The following is a 26,818-nucleotide window of genomic DNA, read 5'->3' as shown; positions in this document are numbered from 1 at the left end:
GGATTTTCCAGGAGGAGGGCACAGCAAGGTCAAAGGCTTAGAGGTGGGGAATTGGAGGCTTCATGGGGACAGTCCTGAGTGGCTAAGTTTGTGACAGCCCTCCTGTGACTGCTTAAAGGGCAGCTCCCATAGGACCATCCCTGTCTCTGTGCCTAGTGGCACAGACATGGCCCAGAGAGGGAAATCACAAGTGAATCAGCAGAAGAACCAAAGCTCAAACCATTTCCTTCTCCCAGCCCTGGCTTGAGTGTCTGAGGCTTAGGAGGGAGTCAGGTTAGAGGAGCAGGGAGAATGAAATCAAGAAATAACAGGCTTCACAGGAGTGATAATGACATTTTAACTTGAAAATTGCAAGGAGACAGAGCTGTGGAGGCGTATGCAAATTTCCATGCAGATGAAATGCAAATGAGCTTGCTTGCTCCTGCCTGGTGCACCTGGATGTTGCTCAGTGACAAATCTTAATGGCGCCGCATGGCTGTGTGATTGATTATCAAGGCCAGCTGGGATGACAACTGCACTCTTCTCCTGGGAGCTGGCAGAGATGAGACTGTTTGTAGAGCGCCCTCTGATGGGGTACCCTGAGGGATGGCCCTCTGTAATTCAGGGATGGCAAATTTGGGACAAGGCTAGTATCTCTATAGCGGCCCTCCTCCATGGCAGAGATCATTAATCAGTCATAGAATTCCTTCTTACTGAGCCAGCCAGGTGCTCTAGGAAGTCCCTACTAATCAATCAAAGTTGGTATTTATTCATTCATCAATTCGTCTAACAAATTTTGTTGATTTTCTTCCCTGTGCCAAGGATACATTGAACAGGCAGGTTCAGTTCCTGCTCTTGTGAAACTCACAGTTTAGTGGGGGTTATGAGCATTAATAAAATACTGCAAAATGGCAATTGAGATAAGTGCTATGAAAGAGAACTACATGGTCTTTATAAAGGGGGATTTTGACTCCTTCAGAGTGACCAGGAAAGCCTGACCCTGTTGCTGATATCTGAAGGATGAAGAGGGCTTAACTAATTGAAAAGATAGGGGAAGGACATTCCAGGTATTGAGACAAGAAAGAGCTTGTAAGCAGAAATTGTCAGCGCTACACTAGATTCCCTATGATGATTTTTTGTTTCTGTGCATCCCTCCTCTGGCTTCTATCTGTTTTTGTTTGTTTGTTTGTTTAAAGAAAAGAAAAAGCTTTATTGAGATATAGTTCACATACCATACAATTCACCCATTTAAAGTATATAAATCAGGGCTTCCCTGGTGGCGCAGTGGTTGAGAATCTGCCTGCCAATGCAGGGGACACGGGTTCGGGCCCTGGTCCGGGAAGATCCCACATGCCGCGGAGCAACTAAGCCCGTGCACCACAACTACTGAAGTCTGCGCGCCTAGAGGCCGTGCTCCGCAACGAGAAGCCACCACAATGAGAAGCCCTCACACCGCAACGAAGAGTAGCCCCCACTCACCACAACTAGAGAAAGCCCGTGTGCAGCAACGAAGACCCAATGCAGCCGAAATAAAATACATAAATTTAAAAAAAATAAAAAATAAACTATACAAATCAATAGCTTTTACTATATTCACAGATACGTGCAACATTTACCATAGTCAATTTCGGAACATTTTCATGACCTCAAAAAGAAACCCTTTGCTCTTTAGGGATTCATCTCCTCCCACCCCACACTCCCAGCCCTAAGCAACCACTAATCTAATTTCTGTTTCTATAGATTTGCCTGTTCTGGACCCATTAAATACTAATTCTTTATTCCTCCCTCCTCCCAGCCCCTGATATACTCTAACCTACTTTATGTCTCTATGAATTTGCCTATTTTAGATATTTCATGGAATCATACAATATTGGTCCTTTTTGTCGGATTTATTTCATTTAGCAGAATGTTTTCAAGGATCATCCATACTGTAGCATGTACCAGAACATCATTCTTTTTACAGCTGGATAATATTCCACTGTATGTATGTACCACATTTTGATAGGCATTTGGATTATTTCCACCTTTTGGCTATTATGAATAATGCTGCTGTGAACATTGGTGTACAAGTATATGTTTGAGTCCCTGTTTTCAATTCTTTTGTGTATATACCTAGGAGTGGAATTGCTGGGCCATTCTATGTTTACCTTTTTGAGGAACCACCAAAATGGTTTCCACATGGGTTGCACCATTTTACATTCTCACCAGCAATGTACAAGGGTTCCAAATCTCTACATCCTCACCAATATTTGTTATTTTCTGCTTTTTTGATTATACCCATCCTAGTAGGTGTGAGGTGGTGTCTCATTGTGGTTTTGACTTGCATTTCCCTAATGACTAATTATGTTGAGCATCTTTTTATGTGCTTGTTAGCCATTTGTATATCTTCTTTGGGGCAATGTCTATTCAAGTTCTTTACCCATTTTTAAATTGGGTTGCTTGTATTTTTTTGCTGAGTTGTAGCAGTGCTTTATATATTCTGGATATTAAACCCTCATCAAATATAAGATCTGTAAATATTTTCTCCCATTCTGTAGGTTGCCTTTTCATTTTCTTGATAATGTCCTTTGATGTACAGTTTTTAATTTTGATGAAGTCCTATTTATCAACTTTTACTTTTGTTGCTCATGCTTTTGGTGTCATATCTAAGAACTCACTGCCAAATCTAAGCTCATGAAGATCTACCCTTATGTTTTCTTCTAAGAGTTTTATAGTTTTACCTCTTAAATCTAGGTTGTTGATCCGTTTTGAGTTAATTTTTGTATATGGCGTGAAGCAGAGATCAAACTTCATTCTTTTACATGAAGAAATCCAGTTGTTCCAGCACCATTTGTTTAAGAACTTACTCTTTCCCCATTGAATGGACTTGGCAGCCTTGTTGAAAATCAATTGACTGTAGACCTATGGGTTTATTTTGATTCCATGTGTCTAGATGTCCATTCTCATGGCAGTACCACACTCTTTTGATTACTGTAGGTTTGTAGTAAGTTTTGAAATTGGAAACTGAGAGTCCTCCAAGTTTGTTCTTCTTTTTCAAGTTGTTTTGGCTACTTGGGGGGCCCCTTGAAATTCTATAAGAATTTGAGGATCGGCTTTTCTATTTCTGCCCCAAAAAAAGGCTGCTGGAATTTTGATAGGGATTATGTTGAATCTGAGGATCCCTTTGGATAGTATTGACATTTTAACAATGTTAAGTCTTCCTACCTATGAATACAATGTCTTTCACCTCCTTGGTTAAATTTATTACTAAGTATTTTATTCTTTCAGATGCTTTTGGAAATGAAATTGCTTTCTTAATTTCCTTTTCAGATTGTTCATTGCTGGTGTGTAAAAACACAGATTTCTGTGTGTTGATCTTGTAACCCACAACTTTGCTGAATTTGTTTATTAGCTCTAGTATCTTTCTTGTGGATTATTTCATATTTTCTATACACAGAATCGTGCCATCTGTGAATAGAAACAACTTTATTCCTTCCTTTCCAGTTTGGATGCCTTTTCTTTCTTTTGCAGGGTAACTGCTCTTTTTCTTGTCTAATTGGATTCCTTTTATTTGTTTTTCTTATCTAATTTTCTTGTCTAGAACTTCCAGTACAATGTTGAATAGCAGTGGTGAAAATAGGCATCCTGTTTTGCTCCTGACCTTAGGGAGAAAGCTTTCAGTCTTTCACTATTGAGTTTGATCTTAGTTGTGGGTTTTTCATGAATGCCATTTATCACATTGAATAAGTTCCCTTTTATTCCTTGTTTTCAGAGTAGTACTTTTTCCTGTTGTTCTTGTTTTTTTTTGTTTTGTTTTGTTTGCTTTGTTTTTAATCATGAAAGCTGTTGGATTTTATCAAATGTCTTTTCTGAGACAACTGAGATGATCGCGTTTTTCTCCCTTTATGCTATTAATGTGGTATATCACATTGATTGATTTTCTTATCTTTAACTACCCTTGCATACCTGGGATAAATCCCACTTGGTCACACCGTATAATTCTTTTAATGTGCTATTGTCTTTGGTTTGCTAGTATCTTGAGGATTTTTACATCTATACTCACAAGGTATATTGACCTGTAATTTTCTTTTCTTGTGATATATTTATCTGGCTTTGGTATCAAGATAATGCTTGCTTCATAGAATAAGTTAGGAAGTGACTTCATTCCTTTTAATGGCTGAATAACATCCTATTGTATGGATATACTACATTTCGTTTATTCATTCATTGGTTGACCAATATTTGGGTTGCTTCTTCCTTTCAACTATGATGAATAATTCTGCTATAAACCTTTATGTAGAAATTCTTGTGTGGACATATAGTTTTGTTTCTTTTGGGTGTATACCTAGGAGTGGAATTGCTGGGTCATATTGTAACTGGATGTTTAACCATTTGAAAGCCTGCCCAACTGTTTCCCAAAGCAGCTGCGTTATTTTACATTCCCCCAGCAATGTATGAGGGTTCCAATTTCTCCACATCCTTCCAACGTTTATTATTGGACTTTTAAATTTTAGCCATCCTAGTAAATGTGTAGTGATATCTCATTGTGGTTTTGAGTTGCATTTCCTTGATGGCTAATGAGGTTGAGCATTTTTTCATGTCTTTATTAGAATTTTGTGCGTCTTATTTGGAGAAATGCTCATTCAGATCCTTTACCTATTTTTAAGTTGGAGTTTTAAAAATTTATAATTTAGTTGTGAGAGCATTCTATATATTTGTAATACAGAATATTATCTTCTATGGGCCCACACCAGCAACCCTCCTCCAAGCAAGCACTGCCCTAGGGTTCCTGGACCCTGCTTTGTGTGGCAGGCTTTTGCAGAGGCCTGCAGTGCCTCAGGAGGTGTAAAAATACCCTCCAGCATTCCCCATGTGATCAGGCAGAGGCTGAGCCTTGATCTGAAATTGTACATTGGTTTCCTTCCCTTCTCTGTCCTGTTTCCCCTTCCTGTGGTTTCTCTCATGATCTCCTCTTCAGCAAATCACCTGTACCTGAATCCTTGTCACCAGGTGTGCTTCTAGGGGAACTTGAAAGAGCTTGGAATGGCTGAGGAACTAAAAGGAAGTCAGTGTTGTTGGAACTCAGAGAACATGGAGACTGGGGAGTAAGGTGAGGCTAGAGTGGTGGGCAGAGGCCTGACCCCACAGAGCTTTGTAGATTACAGCGATGGGCAGGATGGGGGTTATCTGGAGAGCCATGGGATGCCACTGGGCTCTGTTAAGCAGGGAGTGGCATTATTTTACATTTTGCAAAGGTCCCTCTAACCTCTCTGTGGAGGATGGATAAAAGGGCCCAAGTGGCTGCAGGAGGACCACTGAGGATACTGTTACAACTGTCCAGGGGGAGAGAGGATGGAGACTGGGATGAGGATGGGAAGGTGGAGGGAGAAAGAAGAAGAAGATTAGAGAGAGATAAGGGGGGTGGATCTGGGAGCTCTGGGGAAGTTCAAGAACAACTTGTAGGTTTTCAGCCTGGGTACCTGGATGCATGGTCAGTACACAGAGAGGGAGGCAGGATTGGGAGGGCAGATCAGGAGTTCCACAGGCCAGACGACACCCGTTTGCCATCCCTGGTCTTGCCCAATCCCCCCACTTCACAGACGGGGAAAATGAGGCCTGAGGAAGTGCGGTGGTTCACCCAGGTCCCCGTCATGCCCCAGACTGAAGTGGGTGGGATCCAAGGATCCTGCCGCCCAGCCAGAGGGCTTGTTTATTCTCCAGGAGGCCCACTGGCTCTGGCCTCAGAGAGCTATTTTGCAGCTGGGAGGTTTCGGGCCTGATGGGTTTGTCCTGGGCTGGAAGCCAGTTCACAGCTCGCAGAGAACAGAACATCTCTGTTTCAGGAGGGCAGCCTGTGCTGCCTGCTGCCCTGTCAGGGTCTGATGTAGGTAACTTGAAGGCATGAGGGTGTGGGGTGCCCACCTCAGAGTGGTTGACATCTGCTCTCCTGGATTAGGCATGGACAAGAACTAGGTCCAGATTCTGAGGTTTCCCCTTCTCTAGTCCTTCCTTTCCTTGCTGTGTGACCTTGGGCCAGTCACCTCCCCTCTCCAGTCCTCAGTCTTCTCATCTGTAAAATGGAGACATCCTATAGTGTGACTTTTGTGCCCTCAGGGTTGTAGGGAATATTGGATGAAGAAATGGATGGACAAAAAATACACCGCAATCTGTAAAGTGCCTAGACTACAATTTGGGTTCAGTCCTACCACTGCCCCAGTGGGTTTCTCAGACTTTACAAGATGACCACCCCTCTGGAGAGGAAGAGGCCTGGTGTGGAGCTCAGGGATCCCAGGATCTTATTATCCTGGCCCAGCAGGCTTGACAAACCCATTGGACAGATGGGAAAACTGAGAGGTGGCCATCTGCTCAGAGTCACCAGGTTATTAAGCCTGGATTCAAAGGCTGGCCTCTCTGATTCCAAAGACAAGAAAGATCCTTATCCATTCAATGACCTGATTGTACAGATAGGGTAAACCAAGGGCCAGAAAGGGGAAGCAACCTGCCCGGGGTCACACAGGCAGCTGGCAGCAGGACGGAAGTGTCACGTGAGGTCCCTGACTCCCAGGCCATGCTCCTCCTATCACCTCTTGCCCACCAACCCCTGGAGCTTGAAAAGCAGTTTCCTCCTCAGTAAAATGGGGTGAAACTAGTATTGGCTTCATTGGATTGTTGTGAACATTTCAACAAGCCCCGCAAAGCTTTTAAAGGGCTTAGCACCAAGTCAGGCACAAAGAAAATGCAGAATAAATGTTGGCTAGTAATATTATTATTCATTATTATATTTCATTTCTGCATTCCCTTCTCCCCTTTGGGCTGCGGTGAGTAGACAAGTTGTGGGCATTCGGCTCTTTCTGGAGACAGAGGGATGTACAAGATGGCTTTGGGGGCCCCTCCCTCCCAAGGATTCTTGGATGATCCATACCCCTCCTCAGCCCCGCTGAGCACTAGCAGTAGCTGTAGTCTCTCAGAAGTCAGTTTTCTTCCTTGCACCCCGGGTACCCTGGCTCCCTGCCTGTGGTCCCTACTGGCTGGATGCTGTTGCTATGGCAACAGCATTTTAAGAGCCTTCGGCCCCCCTCTGAGGCAACAGGCCTGGATGGAGATGGACTGATCAAATGCCTCCTGCATCCTCAGGCCTGTCTGGACAGAAGGCAGGAGACTGGAATGCAAGAATCAGAGCTGGCTTGGGGTGGGGTTTGGGGGCGGCTCAGTTCTCAGCCACAAGGGTTTCCCAACAGCACCCCACCTCACTGTGTTGCATGAGCACTTGGTTACACGTGCAGACTCCAGCCACCCCTGCCCCAAGGGTCTGGTTTTAACTATCTGGGGGGGGATCCCCTAAGACACTGCCTTTGATCAGCTCTGCTCGTGGTTCTGAGGCAGACAGGCCCCAGACCACTCTTGACGAAATCTTAAGTCCTGGAAGATTCCCAAAGGCATTTTGGGCATTGAGGTTTGTGTGGCTCTCTCTGCTGAGATTACTCTTTTTTTTTAAATAATTTTTAAAAAATTTACTTATTTTATTTATTTATTTTTGGCTGCGTTGGGTCTTCATTGCTGCGTGCGGGCTTTCTCTAGTTGTGGCGAACGGGGGCTACTCTTCATTGCGGTGCGTGGGCTTCTCATTGCGGTGGCCTCTCTTGTGGCGGAGCAAGGGCTCTAGGCGCACGGGCTTCAGTAGTTGTGGCGCGTGGGCTCAGTGGTTGTGGCTTGTGGGCTCTAGAGCGCAGGCTCAGTAGTTGTGGCGCACGGGCTTAGTTGCTCCGGGGCATGTGGGGTCTTCCTGGACCAGGGCTCGGACCCGTGTCCCCTGCATTGGCAGGCGGATGCTTAACCACTGAGCCACCAGGGAAGCCCGAGGTTACTCTTGAGAAACCCTGTTTGTCCTCCCAGGCCTGCTCCGGTCCTGCCTCCCTCTCCTTCCACAGCCTCATCTTGTGGGAGGATGTGCACCCCACCCTCTTCCTGGAGCCAGGAAAATTCCAGGGCTGGGCTACCAGAGGCCATCTTGGTGATGCATCTCAGGGCAGAGATGGGAGCACTTTCTCAGGATAATGACATTCAGGGGAGGCGCTAGCCATGGTCACTCTGGGCTGTCTTCTAGATGCTCTATCTGAAATGAGAGCATCTCAAGCCTCTTCCCACTGTCCTCCCGCACCACCTGCTGGATGGGGAAAAGACTCCTTACCCTCCAGCCCCAACCATAGCAGAACCCGATGACGCCAGGCACCAGAGGCTGTGCCCAAAGAGAGGTTGGGCTTGGGGGTGGGTCTGAGGAGCTGTGGTGGGGAGGGGAAGAAGTCAGAGATCATGGGAGAGGGAGGTGGTCTTCTCTGGGGTTCCTTGAACTTGAGACTGATGCTCATGTCTGTTGGAGGAGCCAAGTGACAAAGTAGAGGTGCAGCAGACGGTCCTCCTCCCTTACCCCTTCCTTGTGCACTAACTGGCCTCCAGCAGGTGATTCTCTTTGCCCGAGGCCAGTGGCGTCAGTGGATAAATTACATGTGGTAATTCACTTGACAGCACCCCCTTTATTCCCTTCCCAGACTCGCTCCCCTGCTCCTCCGCCAGTGTTTCCTGGGGTCACTGCCAAATAAATGCGCACTCGAATCCTTGTGGGATCTGTTTCGTAGGACCCTAAGACAAGAAGCCACTCCCCCAATCTCCCCACCCTGGGTTCTATTATGAGGGCAACTTTGCCCCTTGTGCCCCAAGGGGAAGCTTACATACCCCTGAACCCCAGGTGGGCATCTGGCCTGCCTAAGTCGGAGATCTCTGGAAGGATCTGTACCAACAGATCTTTCCACGATGAGACTGCAGGGTTTTGGAGCCAATCTCACGCTCTTCCGCGTCCTGCCCTGCCCTCCACTCTCACTATTCTGAATGTGTGAGTCGCGTCTTCCCAGAGCTTCCTGGGGCCGGGAGCAGCCGTACGTTCTTGTCCACCGAGCACGGGCCAAACTCAGTAGCCACGTCCTGACGGATGGTCCGGGGCTCCCCAGCTCTGTCTTTAGCTGGGCCCCACCCGAACCATACCCATCCCTGCCGGAGCCTCGTGTGATTGACGGGAACTCTCAGCTAGAGGGATGCAGGGGGACTTGTGTGGGGTGAGTCCTCCAGAGACGTCTGTGAGTCTGTCCCCTCCGAGGAGAAGCTGCCCCCAGTGGGCCGGGGGATCTGACTCTGCCTGGGGAGCCGCTGCCAGGAGAAGAGGGTGGCGAGAAAACGCTCAGGGGCAGGATCCAGGGGTCCATGCGGGCTTCTGCCTTCATCAGCCTCAAAAGCCTGGCCAGCTTCCTGGGGTGGAGGGGCTGCTTGGAAATTTCTGTTCTGTACGCGTCTGGGGGCCCAAGGAGGCCAACAGGATATTGGCGAACGATCCAGACCCAGTGAGTCCTGGAGGGGCAGGTCCCGTCTTCCCTTGTAAGTGACTTCTCCATTCAGGCCCTGGCCCTTGGCGGCCGCCCCTCTGAGTTCCCCGCCCGCCAGGTGGGAAGGGGGACCTGCTGGGCATGGACAGTGGGCCAGTGCCTTCTTCAGGAGGGTCTGGATCTCCTCGTGCCTCTCCCGGGCCTCCTCCCACAGGTCCTGGCCCAGGCCCTCCCAGCTCAGAGAGGCCACCTGCAGCCGCATGGCCGTGAGCTTCTCAGCAGGGAACTCGGACGCCAGGCGCTGCAGGTAGCGGTGGAGGCGGCGCTGGTCCCCAGGGCTGGCCCTTTGGGCCTTGCCCAGCCTGAGCTGGGCCATCAGGTCCTGGCAGTCCATGTGGAACCAGGTCATCTGGGAGACAAGAAGAGAGGGAGATGGGGGTTCCATGAGGGCAGGGATATGCCTCTCTGAGCCAAGAGGAGGCTTAAAGAATAAATATAGCTAGACTGAATTAATACAAAAATGTCCAATCAGTGTTAGGGCCTCTCTTAGCACAGCTGTGATTTTCTCCACTGCTGATGACGACAATATTTCCCTTTCTTCCCCAGGGAACACCACCCTCCGTTACCCACCGGGAAACAGTCCCCAGCACCCTTGGGATCTTCAGGCACAGTCTTACAGACTTAGGGGCCAGCAAGGACTCACCCCTCTCTGGGGCTCAGTTTCCCCCTCAGTAAAGTAGAGGTTGTGATACATAATCATGAAAATTTGAGTGCTGAAAATTTGGATTCTCAGGTTGTATGAACCCCTCATAAGTGGTGCTGAGGGAGGAGTCTGGCTAATATTTATTGAACACTGACTATGTGCCAGGCTCTGTGCATCTCATGTAGGATCACACTGAACCAGCAGCCCATTTTACAGAGGAGGAAACTGAGGCTCACACACGTGAAATCACTTGTCCCAGGTCATGCTGCAAGTCAGGGAGGAGCTGGGATTCAAACTCAGCTCTGTCCAGCCCTCAGGAGGGTATCTTCCAAGCACCTCCTTGCACAGGAGAAACTGGCCCAGGCAGGGCCCTGCCCTTGCAGTCACACAGTGAGACTGTCAGCCAGCCCAGGCCCGGAGGCCCCCTCACTCTGGCCGGGCCTCTGCCGCATTTTAGGATCCTGCCTGTCCCCACTTCACCCGCAAAATGTCTGCAGGCTGCAAAGGAGCCAACATGTTCCCAGCAGCTCGTGAAAAACATAATCTTTCTCTCCATTAATTTAGAAGCCAACAGCAAGCTGTTAGGCGGTGGGGATTGGAGAACCATTTTCTCCGAGGAAACCATCTTTCTGCGGATTAAGGGAACTTGTCTTTAGATAAATGGCTTCATATTTGCAGAAGCACGCCGAGCTCATGGCTGGGAAAGGGCTCCATAAATCTCCGTTAGCGACACAATCGTGTTATTATTATTTAGTGCCAAAGCTGCCGCATGCCTGCTCCCCACCTGGGGCTGAGCCCAGCACTGAGCCATCCTGTCTGTCCGTCTGTCTGTCTGGGACCAGATATTCCAGGCCAAGCTGGACAGAGGTGGAGAACACCTCGGAAATCATCTTGCCCCACCCCTTGTTTTGCAGATTAAAATTCAGGGCCAGAGAGGAGAAGGGGCTGTAGAGGGGAAGAGCTTTCCAGGCTGAGGGAACAGCCAGTGCAAAGGCCTCAGTGCTGGAGCCAGTTTGCTTCCTCCAGGGAAGGCCGATGGGGCTGAAATCAGCTAAAATTAGTAAACAAGGTAGAGAAGCTTCCAGATCCCCTTAATCCATGAGGCATTACTCCTCCTACCACTACTACTAATGATAATAATAATATCAGTGTTAAAAATAATAATTCCAGATTTGAGCAAAGTCGGGTGTAGGGGCGGGGGGAGGGGTTACTTATGTTTAATTTAATTCTCACTTCTCTGCAGTAGAGCCAGATGACCTGGGTTCGAATCTCAACTACGCCACTTCCTAGCTGTGTGACCCTGGGTGAGTGACTTGATTTCTCTGTGTTTCCTGCCTCACAGGGTTGGTGTGACAATAAAACCATATGTGAAATGACTAGAACAGGGCCTGCAGACAATAAGAACTCCGTACGTAAGCATTGGTTATTATTATTATCATCATTATTCTTGACAAGGAGCTGAGGCCCAGAGCAGTGAAGGCCACTGTTGAGATCACAGAGCCCATGCAGGCGTAGCCCTGACTCTAAGTCTCAGATCCTGCTGCTGTCTCGCTCTCTAACTTCTGAACAGCTGGGCGTTGCCTCTGCCCACATCTACCTCCCTTGCCTGAGGGAGCCAGAGAGTGGCCTGTCCTCCCAGTGCCCCAGGTGTGAGTTGACCGAGTCCCTCCCGCTGCCCCCAAAGCATCTGCGTTCTTGGTGCCCTGTGTGCTGGGCTGGCCTGACAGCTGGGAGGCTGGGGTCAGGCTCTTCCCATGCTCCATCCTCAGTGGCCAGTGCGAGGGGCAGCTGAGGGCACTGGGCCCAGGCCAGAGGTGTGGGTTCTTGTCTCATCTGGGTTACAGCTCTCTCAGGCTGCTCCCTTGCTCCCCCTAGGCCTCAGTTTCCCCATCGGAAAAACGAGGGATTTGGCTAAATGGATTTAGGAGGGGCAGGGGCTCTGAAGTCAAATCCTGCTTGACCAACCGGGCTAGGGGATGTGGAGAAAGCCACTTTCCTCTTTGGACCTTAGTTTCCTCATTTGTAAAATGGAAACAATGTTGGTGCCCCTCCCTCACAAAGATATGATGAGAATTAAATCGGGCAAGGTTTGCAAAGTGCTTTAGGAGGGTCTGGCGTGGAGAACACAGTCAATAATGTGGGCTACCCCATAATAGTCATCTAACCCTCATCACCATCGTCATCACGTCTGCTTGGACACAAGAACTGCTTGTCATTTCCCTCCCCTTTGGAGAAGAACATAGCACATGGACACATCTGGGTTCAAATTCCAGCTCTTCTTTTCTCTAGCTGTGTGGCCTTTGGCAAGGTACTGCCCCTCTCTGGGCCCTCACTTTCCTCGTCTGTACAATGGAGCTGGTCACCCTTGCCACATTGGGTTCCAGGAGATGACAGATGCAAAGTTATGGAGTTATTCTTGCTTCCTAACTCACCTCTGCCCATGCCCCCGACCCTTGCCCCAGTAGCCCTACCCCCTCCTCCTCCCTCCTGGCCAAACGCTGGGTTCCTGGTGAGGACTGAGGCCTCTGTTCTGAGGATGCTCAGAGCAGCCTCTGGGCCCACCCTCAGCCAACTGTCCCCTCCTTCCTTCCCCAGCTGTCCCCCTCCAACCCATCTGTGCAGGGCAAGGTGGGGCATGGGAAAGAGCACAAGAATGGTGCCATGGCTTGCTGTGTGACCTTGGCTAAGTGATGGCACTTCTCTGATCCTGTTTCCCTAACACTGCAATAGAGGGGTGGGACGAGATCAAGGTTCTGAGCCTGGTCCTGACCCTGTGAAGTTGCCTGCAGAGGTCTATGTGTGGAGGGAAAGTCTATGGCTTTGATCAGATTCTCAGAAATCCCCAGGATCCTTCCCCTAATCCCAACATTTAAGAAGCAGGTGATTTCCTTTGAGAGGTGATAACCGGGTCACTGGGAGACTGCCTGTGTAGTGGGACAAGCTGGGGTCAGGGATTAGCCGGACCTGGTTTAAGGAGGGTAACTTAACCTTGCAAACCTTGTTTCCCTTCTGGAAAATGCAGGTAATGCGTTTTCCCCCTCACAGGACTATGGAATGAAAAGAGCCTAGTGCTGTGTCTAGGCTGCTCCCTGCCCCCACCCTACGTCCTAGGTGTTGGGGGGGGGGAGTCTATGCAGGTGGGCTGCCAGGCTCACCTTCTTGCAGAAGTGGTGGAGATGGAGCAGCGTCTCCAGGTCTGTGCGTTGCCGCTCGGCTGCCATGTAGAAGTGGGTCAGCTTAGCCTGGAAGGCCCGCTGGGTGAAGGTGAAGCCTGCCAGCTCCGGGAGCTCTGTTCCTCCCGCCTCCCTGGCCCTGGCTGCAGCTCCCAGCTGGGCCGCCTGCTTGCACAGCTCCAGGCCACGGCGGTACTGGGCCTGAGCAGGGAGGGGAGGGGTGTCTACTCAGCTCCAGCCTTACTACCGGGTTATGAGACTTCCTGAGCCTCAGTTTCCTCATCTATAAAATGGGAACCCAGGGTTTACTTTGCCTGCTGGGATTCTGCTTAGCGTCACCCTCTTCCGGCAAAATTCTCCAACCCCAGAGTCTGGGTTACAGGCTCCTCATCTGTGTCCCCACAGTTCTCCCTTTCTGGCTATTTCCCTGTTGCCCCCAGCCCCCCATCCTGTCTCCACCCTCCACTGGCCTGGAAGTTCCCCAAGGGCTGAAACAGAGGCTGAATCACCCTGTGCTCCAGGGCCCAGCACATCAAGGATGCAGATTCTCTCCCCCCACCCCAGCTCTCTGAGGCTCACTCAGTAGGGCTAGAGTAGGACCCTGGAATGTGTATTTTAAGAAACCCTCCAGGCATTCTGAGATGTGTCATCTTTGGACTTGGTAGTCAGGGAAGGCTTCCTGGAGGAGACAATATCTAAGCTGAATGCTTTGTGATCCAAGTTGCTCTCCTCACTGTCTTGGGAAGCTTTCTTGCACTTTCCCGCCTCCACAACTTCTCCCCAGTAGTGCCACCCCCATCTCCTGCCCTCTCTATCTGCTCCCACCCCCACCCCTCAGTTTTAGAAACACACCGCAGCCTGAAGGAAGAAGTCCTCAAACTCTGCGTGGGCTTTCTCCACTGTCTCCAAGCTTCCGTCCTTGGGGGTCAGCACTTGCAGCCACTGGCTTCCTTCCTGCTCCATCCAGTTGCTGACCTGGGGCAGGGGAGGGAGGTATGGACATGAGGGGCTGTTGAGGAGACATCCTTAGGCCAGTTCGCCGCCTTCCTGGGAAGCTGAAGTCTTGTCCTCAGTCATCTGGGGGCTGGGCCTATGCCACCGGCCTAGACTGAAACCCTCCCAATTCTGGGGAGGAGAGGAGACAGCTTGGGGTGGGGGTGGGGTGTGGGTCACACTGTCATGTTCTTCAAATATCCAAAGGGGTCCCCGTCCCTGGGGGAATCCAAACAGCGCCAGAGGAAGGTGCACGGACCTGCCATGAACTCCCTGTGTGAACTGCGCAAGTCACTTCCCCTTTCTGGACTTCAGTTTATTCAGTGGCAAAATGGGGTAGACGTGAGGATTCATGGAAGGACAGAGGGGGTAAGATGGCTCTCGATCCCATGAGCAGAAGTCTTCTTCGTATTCTGGGGTGTCTTAAAAGAGCATCACCCACTTTATCCTCACAAAGCCCCATGCGGCAGGCACTAATATTATCCCCCATTTAACAGGTGAGGAAACCGAGGCACTGAATAGTTAAATACCTTGTCTAGGGTCACACCGCTAGTAAGTGCTAGAGCCAGCATTGGAACCAGGCCGTCTGGCTCCAGGCACACTGTGCTCCATGGCCCAGAGCATGAAGGGATGCGTTGGTTCTAGGCATCAACAGTTGGACAGAGTGGTGCCAGGTGTGGGCTCCAGGATCAGACCCCCAAGTGTGCGACTACGGGCAGATGACATAATGTCTCCCAGTCTCAGTATCCTTATCGATGAGTAGGAGAAATCCTAGCATCTTCCCCACATCACTGGTAAGGGATGAGGTTGGAAAGCGGCGATGGACACAAAGGCTCTGGCCCAGGGCTTGGCGCAAAGTTGGTGCTTAAGAAATGCAGCTTCTGGAGTTATGTCTTCACCTATCAAGCACTATGGAGTGCCTGTCATGTGCTCCAAGAAGTGCCAGCCTGGTGTCATTATACCAGAGCAAAGCGCCTGGCTGGGGTGGGGCCTGGAGAGGCAGGAGCCGCCCACCCCCCCTCACGTCCCAGGGCCAGCCTCCTCCTCCTCTCTCACCTGGTGGATGGCAGCTTCCAGGCGGCCCAGGTGGACGCGGAGCTCCAGCCTCCTCAGGAGGTGGTTGGACACAGTGACGAGGACATGCAGCTGTTCATCCACGAGGCTGTACAGGGCAGCAGCTTCGGCCAGATGGCTCCTGGGAGGCCGAGGAGTGTGAGAGAAAACCCAAGATGCTGACCCCCTGCCCTGGAGCCCCAGCACTCCTGCCCAGCACAGGCATGACTCCCTGGCTCCCACCAGCTCTGTGGCCCTGGCCTGGGTATTTCAGCTGCTGACTTGCTGTGTGAGCTTGGGCAGGTCCCTACACATCTCTGGGCCTCAGCCTTGGCCTTCCGTGGGACTGGGAGGACCAGAGGACACAGCGAGAAACCAAATGACCCTCCTTTTCCCCAGGAGGGTATGAACCGAGCTGGAGAGATCTGGGTTCAAATCCCAGCCCTGCTACCTTCTAGTAACAGAACCTTGTGCAAATTTCTCAACCTTTCTGTGTCTCCGTTTCTTCAGCTATAAAAAATGGGGATAACAGAACCCATTTCACAGCGGGGTTGTGAGAATTAAATGATCTAACCCCTTGGCTCTCAACCCTGGCAACACAATTAGAACCTGCTCTGGGAGCTTTAAAAATCTCAATGCCCAGGCCCCTCCCCGACCCACTGGAGTCCCGCTCAGAGTGTGGCCTGGACCTCAGCGCTTTCCAAAGCTCCTCAGGCAAACCCGCCCTCACGCACTCAAAACACTTAACACAGTGCCTGGCCCACGGTGCTGTTAGCGCTTGTTATTTCTTTTTTTTTTTTTTAATCAATTTTTATTGGAGTATAGTTGATTTACAATGTTGCATTAGTTTCTGCTGTACAGCAAAGTGAATCAGTTATACATATACATAGATCCACTCTGTTTTAGATTCTTTTCCCATATAGGCCATTACAGAGTATTGAGTAGAGTTCCCTGTGCTATAGAGTAGCTTCTTATTAGTTATCTATTTTATATACAGTAGTGTGTGTATGTTAAGCCCGATCTCCCAATTTATCCCTCCCTCCCCCTTCCCCCTGGTAACCACAGGTTTATTTTCTACTTCTGTGACTCTATTTCTGTTTTGTAAATAAGTTCATTTGCTTATATGTGGAATCTAAAAAAATGGTACAAATGAACTTATTTACAAAGCGCTTGTTATTTCTATTGTAATGATGACAAATGGCTGTAACACACCTCTCCACTCTGGCCTCTATTTCACAGATAAGAAAACATTTACACGTAGGAAAACTGATCCTCCAGAGAGAGGTTCTGACTCACACGCATGGCAGTCTGAATTGGAACTCAGTCCACGGCCTTTTCTGCACATGATTTAAAAAAATGATCAAAGCCAGCAAGACATAAATGAGGGGGTGCGGATGGGATTTCAGGAGAAACTTGGGTGAAGGGAGGAATCTCAGGGCTTTCCCAACACCCCTCAAATCCCACCCCACCCTCCTCTGCCCTTGGGGTCATTTAGAAGGAAAAGGAAAAAGAAGAGATGGAAGGAGAGCCCGTTTTCCTGGAGGGAGCCTTGCCCTAAGCCTCCTTATCTGACTGTAGCTTCCCACAGGTCACTGCCCTTCCATGGAAGGGGTGAGCACCCAGGGTGCGTGAACGGGATGGAAAATGCCAGTCTGTCTGGCAAAGGGAGGGAGAAACGGGCGGGCAGGCAGGAGCTGCCTAAGAAACACGCAGCGGCTCACGTGGGACCACAGCGCCCCCTGGTGGAGCTGCTGGTGGCCAACGGTCTGGAGGGGCCTAGGTTGGACCAAAGGGGCTTGGGGGCCCAGTCAGTGAGGCAGGGGCATGCTGGGAAAGGCAGTGCCAGCCCCACCAGGCTGTGTGAGGCGCAGTGAGGACGACTCCACACCGAGCACTAGGGTCCACTGCTGCCCAGCGCTCACAACAGCATGAATCTCTCTGTGGGCAGAGCTCAGGGGTGGTGTGTTCAAGATTCTGGGCTAGGCTGCCTGGGTTCAAGTCTCAGCCCCACCACATCCCAGCTGTGTGGCCCTGGGCAAGTCACTTAACCTCTCTCTGAACCTCAGGCTCCTCCACTGTAAAATGAGGATAATACTAGGATCCATTTCATGGGTGGGAATTAACCACGTTAATATTCTTAAAGCCCTCAGAACAATGCTGTGTTCATACTAAGTGCTATTGGGAGGAGGAGGAGGAGGAGGTCAAATAAATAAAATGTTCTTGGAAGCTTATGCAAACTTTGTAATTGTGCTCATTCTAACAGAGATAAAATACATACAACTACCGGCTGATTTAATTACTGATTTGCACCCCTCCGCCACCCCACCCCTAAATTTAAGAAAATTGGTTCTTTCTAGGAATGCGTATTTCTTGCTCCGTGGTTCTGTGACCCTGGCACACCACGAGGTTCCCCTGGCCCCTGCCACGAAGGGTAGGGCAGTGCAGGGGTTAGTGCTCAGTTGGTCTGGCTGTTACTTCCCTTCGCTTAGCCTCAGGTGTCCATCAGCCAAATAGGAGGAAGTGAGCCTCACATGGTCTTTTGAGGAATAAGAGGTGGGCTCTTAAAGGGGCTCAGCCCAGTGTCTGGGTCAGAGAGCGTCCTTGGTCCATGACAGTGACCAGAAATGGGGGTGCTGTCCTCTGATGCCTGGGCTGAGGAGGGGCAGCAGGGAAGGGACTTGCCAAGGTATAGGCTGGGGACCCGTGATCAGGCCTCAGCCCAGGATATGGGCCCGGCAAACACCCCATCCTGGGCATCTTCAGAGCCCACCCTATGTGTCCCCTCAGCGAAGTGACCCCAGCTCCGAGTCCCAGCCTGGGGAACAGGATGGGGTGGGAAAGGAAAAGCCTGGTGTCCGTACCTGACGTCCGGGTTGAAGTTCAGCCTGCTGCCTTCCTGTCGCAGCCTGGCCAGGGTAGCTCCGCCTTCCCTCTGGAGGCCCAACAGGCCTGGGTCCCTCAGCACAGCCTCCATCAGCTCCTTGGACTTGCTCAGACACCTGGAGGCCTCCTGCCAGGGTAGGGAGGTAGCCTGAGGCTCAATCCCCACTTTCCTTCTATAACCTTCCAGGGCTCCCCACACCCCAGTCACGCCTGACTCCCCCAGTTTGGCATTCAAGGTTCTACAGAAAGTCTCTCCTTTCTATCTGTAAAACATCTTCTCAAGCCGAGCTTCCTCTCATCACCGTGGCAACCTCACTGGTCCAAGCACCATGATCTCTTGCTGGGACGCCCATCCCAGCCTCTTCACTGATCTCTCTGCGGCACTCTGGCTCCCCCTGCAGTCTGTTCTCTGAATGACAACCAGATGGATCTCAAAGTGCCAATCTGATCATCCCAGTGCCGCTGCTTAGAACTCTCCAGCGGCTTCTCTGCCCATTTAGAATCAAATCCCAACCCAACTCCTCCCTGATACAGCCCCGTGGATCCAGAAGATCCTCTCGTTCTATCCTCCCCTCCCCCACTCTGTTCCACACTGGCCTCCTTGCTCTTCCTGAACAGACCAAGCACAGACCAAGTCCCATGGCTCTGTCTCATCCTTCAAGGCTCAACTTCTATACCCTCCTTTCCCATTTTTCTCAATCTTACTTTCACAGCATTCAGCATCACTTGTAACGACATGTCCATTTCTGTTTAGTTTTTAAATCATGACCTCTCGCACTGTACCATGAGCCCCATGAGGGCAGGGACAAGTCGATTTGCCCCAGGCTGGGTCTCCAGGCCGTGACACATGGTGACTGTCCAGTAAATATCGGTTGAATGAATGAATGAAAACAGAGCCCCTTCGCTGAGCCCTTGGTCCATGAAATAAGGGATGTGGTGTGGTTTCCCCACCTCAGGCTCTTGTCTCACCTGCACCCCTCCAGGGGGGTCACCCTTCTCAAACTCCTTGATGGAAGCCTTTAGCAGCGAGGAGGCCTGGCGGAGGTCAGCAAGGAAAGGGTCCAGCTTCTGCAGGAAAGGAGGCCAGAGTGGGGATGTTAGCCTGGGCCAGTGAAGAGGGTGCCTCTCCCCTCCTCCCACCAGAAGGACATGCGGAGTGGTGGTTCTCAAACTTTAGCTGCATCAGAATCACCTGGAAAGTCAGTTAAAAAGCAGGCTGCTGAGCCTTCCTCCTGAGTTTCTGGTTTAGTTTCTCTGGGGTGGGTCCTGAGAGTGTGCATTTCTAACAGGTTCCCAGGTGACACTGATGCTGCTGGCCCAGGGACCACAGTTTGAGAACCACTCATACTGGGAATGAGAGAGTAAAAGAGAGAAGACAGGCCTGACCTGCTCCCAGGCCTGTGGGAGAGGGAATGGTAGGAGGGGGTGAGAGGGCAGGGGTAGAGGACATCCTCTCTGGGTCCCACTTCAGCCCAGCTCCACCACTTACTAGCTCTGAGGCCTTGGGCAAGTTTCTTAACCTCTCTGTGCCTCTACTTCCTCTTCTGTAAAATGGGATCATTTCCCCATTTCCTGCCTTAGAGGCTTGTGGGAGGACTAAATGGGTTTATTTGTGCCAGACACTTAGAATAGCACCAATATTCATCCTCATTATCAGTTTTATATGCTGGCTCTATAGGTAAGATTTCATTTAAAGGGAAGGTTTTAAAGCAAAAATATAGTTCAAAAGCCCCTGGATTAATTGGAGGCCTCTGGATAGGGGAACTGGGGGCCTGTGGGACAAATAGGAAAAGAGATTTTTTCAGTATATACCCTTTTGTACCATTTGAATTTTGAACATAGGGTCTATTCAAGAATAGAAAAATGGTACAGATGAACCAGTTTGCAGGGCAGAAGTTGAGACACAGATGTAGAGAACAAATGTATGGACACCAAGGGGGGAAAACCGCGGTGGGGTGGGGATGGTGGTGTGCTGAATTGGGAGATCGGGATTGACGTGTATACACTGATGTGTATAAAATTGATGACTGATTAAAAAAAAAAATAGACCCAATCTTAAAAAGAAGAGCACCAGGCCGAAAGCAAATAAGCAAACAGCCACGTTAGACTATAGACCAGTGGTTCTCCGTGGGTGATGGTTTCGTACCCCAGGGGACATTTGGCAATGTCTGGAGACACTTTTGGTTGTCATAATCTGGAGGATGCTATTGTCAGAGTGGGTAGGGGCCAAGGATGGTGCTAATCACACGACAGTGCACAAACAACGCCCCCAGAAAAGAATTATCTGACCCCAAAAGTGAACAGTGCTGAAGTCGAGCTGCCCTGGTCTAGAGAAAGCCCTGGGCGGGCAACTACGGGCACTGGTCCTGGTGCGGTTTAAGCCCATAAGCTCCTGTGTGTGGCCGTGGAAGTTGTGCCCATCCTATGCATCCTCACGTGTTAAATTGGGCATGAGGTGCCCCTTTGCAGGGTTGCGGTGAGGAAGGATTGAGGTCACACAGGAAAGGAGCCCAGCCCTGGAAGTTTCCTTACTTCCTCCCTCTTACAGGAGGGAGCACATCTGCCTCCCTCACCAGACCCCAAGCTCCCCGAGTTGTGTGTGTCCACAAAGCAGATGTCTGTAAATTTATTTGCAGTTAACACTAGCATCACTCTTAGCATATGCCAGACATTCTTCTAAGCTCTTTACACACCTTAACTCAAGCCTCACATCAGCCCCATTTTGTCACTGAGGAAGAGGGCTCTGAGAAGGTGTATAACTTACCCAAGGTCACACAGCAGAGCTGGGATTGAAACCCAGGCCTTCTGGCCCCAGAGCTTGAGCTCTTAGTCACTCCACTCTGCACCCTCATTATAAACACTTGTTGAATGACTGTCTTTGAACCTGATAAGTTCAGTGGATCCATGGGGCAGGACGGTGAAGGGAGAAACAGAAGGGGTGAGGGTGTAGGGTGAAGGCTGTGATGGTAGACACCTGGAAGAATTGCACCCATTCACCGTGGCAGTAGGGGAAGGGGCCTTCCAGGGCCATGGGCAGCTGGCTGGGGTCCACGTGGTGGCTGAGGGCCTTCAGTGAGGTCAGCACCTCTACCTGCAGGCAGAGAAGCAAGTCAGAAGGGCCAGGGGACTCAGTGTAGAGGCAGATGTTTGAGAAGGTCCTGCCCAGACCCACGCCCCAGCACCACTCCACTTCCCACGGGTAAGGCTGGCCCTGGCTTTAAGAGCTGCTTTCTGGGCAAGGGATCTTCTCTGGAAACTCTGACAAATCAAAATTGAGAACCAGACCCTGGGTAAGGAATGGCAAATAAACAGCATGTGTACTGCCACTCTCTTAGCCTGTGCCCGAGGCAGATATTAATCAATCACGGCACTCCTTCCTTCTGAGCTGGGCTCTTTCCCAGCTCAGTTGTCCAGGCAATCAAACAAACCGACTGAAGCTGGCCCATGTCATGTAAGTTCTTTGTAATCATTGTACTGTTCTCTGGAGACCCATCAAGGTACTATCTTCTTGGGGTTGTTGAGAAAGGTCACCAAATCCTAACAGTATCCCCTAAGATATGGAGCAGGGACTAGGTGACCGCATCTCCCAGGCAGTGATGCTTGAGGCTTATGCTATGAATGGCTCCAGATACCTAGGCTTGGGATGGGGAGAATTCTGTGGCGTTTTGGAGCCCATTTTTCATGCCTGGTATTTAAAGTGTGGTCCACGGGCCAGCAGCACCAGCATGACTTAGGAGCACGTTAGAATGCAGAATCCCAGCTCCCATCCAGAACTACTTAATCAGAACCTGCACTTTGACAATCCCCAAGAAACTCATAGGCGCCTAAAAGCTTGAAAAGTACATCTCTAGTTTACAATGTGCCTCTTTGCTAACCAGGAGGTAGAAGTGAGACCTTTAAAATCATTTCCTGAAACAGGGCAGAGGGCAGGGTGCCCACGCTCGTGACTGTGGTACATGGCACTGATTAAAGGGAGCTGCAGTGCTCTTTCCTGTGAAGTCCCGAATCAACTTAGCATCTAAGTTGGAGATGCTGAGAGAAACTAGGGAGAGAGATACAGGAAGAGCCAGGTAAGGTGTGGAAACGGCCCCTCTAGCTTGCTGTGTGGCCTTGGACCTCAGTTTCCCCATCTGAGAAGAAGGGGGGAGGGGTTGACAAGATGAAGCTTTCAAGTGGGTTTCATGCTGTGTGCAGCTCTCAGTCACGTGGTAGTGCCCACCGGGAGCTGCTAGGGTTGCCAGGGAGAAATAATTCTGGGGCTGATTTGGCAATGCTTGCCATGGGGGCTGGGCAGAAGAGTTGTAGCATCCTGGACTCGTATCTAATGGACTTACACTTGATTATTTCAGGGCCTCTCCTAGCTCGTGAATTCTGCCATTATTCACCCCAGCTCAGCTCCAGCCCGCCTCCCCTCCGCCTCAGCCGATGCTGCCTCCCCCTCACCTGGATGTCAGATAATGCCTCCAGCTGGAGAGCGGCCTCCTGCTCCCCCAGGACGAACATAGCACGGATGGAGGTTGGGACCAGAGCCTGTCAGAGAGAATCATTTCAGAGCTGATCTGCCTAGGCTTTCACTGAGCCTCCCGGCTAAGATATAGGCAAATGGGCCACACGGATGGGGTGAGGGTTCCCCATGGCTGGGACCCTTATGTGGTATGGAGGGCTCGGATCCTTATTTGGAGGGTGAGTCATTGGAAGTCAAGAGAACAGCAGGTCCAAGCTGGACTGCAAACTTCCCAGGTGCCCCACCCCCTCTGGGTCTCAGTTTCCCCATCTGTAAAGGGAGAAGGAAGAGGAAGAGGGGGTGGAGGGAGGTGAGCATATGCCAAACTTCCATTTATGTTGCTGCCCATACTGGTGAGTTAGCAATCTCTTCCCTCCCCCATTCTCAGTGCATGAGCTAAGCCTAAGCCAATCAGTATGTCACATTCCCCTGACACAGAGATTGGCTGATGGATGGACAGCTGAGCGAACCTGGGCTAAGGAGACACAAAGAAACTTTTGCTGAGACTTCTGGGAAAAGAATCACTCTTTCTTACTGGACTTAAATGAAAACCCATATGAAGTTAGAGCTGCAGGGAACCACACTGCCACCAAGAGGGGGACCTGGCTGAGAACGGCACTCTCCCAGGAGAATGGGGCCAGAAATAGGGAGATAGAAACCCGATCTTGGTGGCAATATTTGAGCCCCTGAATCAAGCCACACTTGAAGTTGGATTTAACTCCCGGACAGTCGAGTCAGATAAACCAATGAATGACCTTTGTCTTTAAGCGTGGCTGGGCTGGGGTTTCTGTTACGTGCAGCTAAGACTCCCTACCTGGGCTCCTGGTCCCAGCTCTGAGCCCCTCAGGATCTGTGAATATCCTAAGGCCCCCGGTGCTCCCAAGACTTGAGAGGTTGAGGCTGCCCACCTCCCACTCACCTGGGTGGCCTGCAAGGCACTGACCAGACCAGGATGTGGAGGCTGTTTCCTGGCATCAATCACGACCGCCAGCCCCTTGGTTTTATCTTCAGGCCTGTGGGTGGTAAACAGAATTGGCAGTCTTGCTGGATGAACTAGGGCCCTCGAAGGGGAAGGACCTAGTGGAAGCTGAGGGAAACTGACTGCTAGAAGCCTGGATTTACTGGTGAACTCTTCATCCCATGGGACAAAGTTCCAGTGCCTCCCTGTGCCCCTGACACACACCACTTCCAGGAAGCCCTCCATGATTCTTCTCCAGGCAGAGTCCATTATTCCCTCTTCGGTGCTCCCAGTGCCTCACACAGCTCTCTCTTACACCCTAGTAATCATGAACTATAAGCTACTATCCCAGTTGCAGTAGGAGTCACCTAACCTTCATCCACCCCTTTTGTGTGGGCAGAAGGTTCATTTTGTTCAAGAATCCAATTCCCTCCATATAATCATGTCCCCCCTCCGCCAGGGGCTGGTTTCTGATTGGTTGAGGCCCACAGTAGACCCAATTCCCCTGGCCAATGATTGGTTTAGATAGGGAACATGTGACATTTTCTGGCCAATGAGATGTGAGGGGATGTTTGCTGGGGGCTTTTGGGAAAGATAATCTCTCCTTTAAAAAGTTCTTACAAAGAGATATAAGGCAGAGACATAGACTGATACATTTCCTTAGCAGGTAAGACATTTTGAATTGGAATTTGTTACTTGCAGCCAAAACACCCTCATGGGTTCACAGTGCACTTTTCAGTGATTACCTTAGGATTTCCCAAAGTGGCCCAATTGCAGGACTTGTTAAAATACCAATTCTTCACCCCCACCCCCGCTCCACCCCCCCAAGAAATCTGTCCAGCAGGCTGGAGGTGGAGCCAGGGAGTCTACACTTACAAGTGCCCTGACCATTCAGCCAAATTGGGAAAATAGCCCCCAACCGCCTTCAAGCCTTACAAGCACCCAGTTCATAGACGAAACCAGAGGTGGCCAGTGGGGGGGGGGGGGGGGGTGGAGCTATGGCAGTCACCCGGGCACGCTGTTTCACCTCTCTGGGAGGATAATAATCGTGCGGGCTTCAGGGGGCTGTGCTGAGGACTGATGGATTCATTACTGTAAAGTACTCAGGGACCGCGCAGAGTAACAGGCATGTCAATGTCTGCTGTCATCACTATCCTAGGGGGGGAAACTGAGGTACACGGCGGTGCCATAGCAGACAGTGAGAGGAGGCTCTCGGAGATGAGGCCAGGGCTCTGACTTCGTGCCCCACACCTCACCTGCCTCTAGCTATGCCCATGCTGGGAGAGAGGTTTATTTCTACACCTGCCTCCACTACCAGCCTGGATGGCCCTAGAGGTCAAGGCCCAATATAGGAGTATCTGGGTCCCTAGCATGGCCCAGCATGAAGCCTGGCCCAGGGCAGGTGCCCAGCAATGGAGTGGAGAAGCCAGCCCAGCGTATGAGAACCCCATGCATAGTTCACACTGCACCTCACCCCCACCTCTTGTGACCATGCTTGGTCCTCAGAGCACATTTAGTCATCCCCCTTTTTCAGGGAAGCCTCAGAGAGGGGAGGTTACCACCTACAGGTAACACAGCAAGTTGGTGGGATTCCAGCATTCTGTCTACCATGCCACTTAGCACAGAATGGGGGTTTCCATCTCCTCCTCAGACCAGAAAAGCCACTCCACTTTGGACAAGAAGAAAAATCTCAGTGGCCAGCAGGTGGTGGTGATGGCTCCTGTGGGGTGGAGAAGGTTCCAAAGGGTTCCATCAGTCCCTCCACCCCCTACCCCAGCAGCAGAACCTCTAGGTTGGGATCTAGAGCCACAGTCCCAAGCAAACATCACCTCTGAGACCGCTCTGGCTGGGGGCTGGGACTCAGAGGAAAGATAGTGCCTCTTCCCCAGCCAGTCCAACATGAAGTCTGAATGGGGGGGTGGAGGGAAGGGGAGGTGTTAGAAATCAGCCTGGTCACTCATCACTCATTCATTCTTTTACTCTCTCACTTATTCATTCATTCACCTTTTCCTTCATTTGTTCAACAGATATTTATAATTCATATGCCAGCTCAATTATCACCTCCTCAGAGAAGCCTTCCCTGATTTCTCAATTGAAATTAGCTGCCCCCTACCCCCTTCTCACTCTACAACAGTGGCTCTCAAAATGTGTCCTCAGCCCAGCAGCATCAGTATCACCAGGAAACTTGTTAGAAATACATGTTCTCAGTCCTTATCCAGACTTAGTGAATCAGAAACTCTGGGGGTAGGGCCCAGCCATCTGTTTTTACACACCTCTGGATGATTCTGATGCCTGTTGAGTTTGAGAACCACTGATCTACAACATCCCTGTTTTCTTCACCACATTAACACCCCTGAGAGCTGCTTGTCCATGTCCGTTTCTTGCACACCATCCACCTCCCCCGCCAGCCTGTGAATGCCCTGATGGCAGGCACCAAGTCTGTCCTGCTTTCCCCCCAGCATCTGGCTCAGGACCAGCTCTGGAAACAGATGACTGGATGGAAGGATCTCTCCATCTGCTACCTGGTGCTGGGCTCTGGGCTGAGAGGTCGAGGGGGGATGGGGTGGTCAGGCTGGCCCAGCCCCTTACCTGGGGATGGTGCACAGGTAGGAGAACAGCTTGGTGACCTCTGAGGCCGTGCACCATGGTGCCTCCCAGGGCCCCTTGGTGGTTGACACCAGAAGCAGGGGCCGCCCTGCCCTGTCCCGACCTCCTACAGGAGAAAGCACACACATTGAGAATTTTGGTGGAGCCCCCTCTACGGGAACCTGCTCTGTGGTCTCCAAGCCTTTGCCTGTACCGGTTCCTCTGCCTGGAATATGCTTTCTCTCCTCCCCCTGTGAACTCTGAACTCTTATTCATCCCTCAAGACCCAGCTCAAAAGACACTTCCTCAGAAAAGTCATCCCTGAAACACTCCTCCATGCAGAAGCAGCCTCACCCTCTTCTGGGCACCCTCTGTACTGGGCAACCTGGGAAACGAAGCTCATGGAATGAGCTTTGGGGTCACACAGACATGGGTTTAAGTCCCAGCTTAAACCCATGTTTAAGGGACACACTGACTTGCTGTGTGCCCTTAGGCAAGTCAGTGTGTCTCTGAGTCTCAGTTTCGTCATCTGTTAAGTGGGGAGAATACAATACTGAACTTACGAAGGTATTTTGAAGACTAAATGAAACAGTTCCTGAGAAGCACTTGACACAGGGCAAGGGCCTAATAAAGAGC

At 50.6% G+C, this 26,818-nt stretch overlaps 1 protein-coding gene across 1 annotated transcript in view; it reads right to left on the bottom strand.

Moving 5' to 3' along the window:
* Positions 1–9,036: 9,036 nt before the first annotated feature.
* KIAA1755 (KIAA1755 ortholog) overlaps positions 9,037–26,818 on the bottom strand; it is a 42,081-nt gene continuing 24,299 nt past the window's right edge. The window contains exons 6-15 of the mRNA XM_061209814.1: positions 26,186–26,309; positions 23,558–23,651; positions 22,578–22,664; positions 21,109–21,225; positions 19,104–19,202; positions 18,113–18,261; positions 15,255–15,393; positions 14,058–14,180; positions 13,188–13,406; positions 9,037–9,738 (exon numbers count right to left, since the gene is read on the bottom strand). Coding sequence (XP_061065797.1) covers positions 9,037–9,738; positions 13,188–13,406; positions 14,058–14,180; positions 15,255–15,393; positions 18,113–18,261; positions 19,104–19,202; positions 21,109–21,225; positions 22,578–22,664; positions 23,558–23,651; positions 26,186–26,309 — 1,853 coding nt within the window. The remainder of the gene's footprint in view (positions 9,739–13,187; positions 13,407–14,057; positions 14,181–15,254; positions 15,394–18,112; positions 18,262–19,103; positions 19,203–21,108; positions 21,226–22,577; positions 22,665–23,557; positions 23,652–26,185; positions 26,310–26,818) is intronic.

This window comes from Eubalaena glacialis, chromosome 13 (assembly GCF_028564815.1).
Source record: "Eubalaena glacialis isolate mEubGla1 chromosome 13, mEubGla1.1.hap2.+ XY, whole genome shotgun sequence".
In the NCBI taxonomy this organism is placed as follows: Eukaryota; Metazoa; Chordata; class Mammalia; order Artiodactyla; family Balaenidae; genus Eubalaena; species Eubalaena glacialis.
This window is presented reverse-complemented; position numbering and strand designations above follow the sequence as displayed.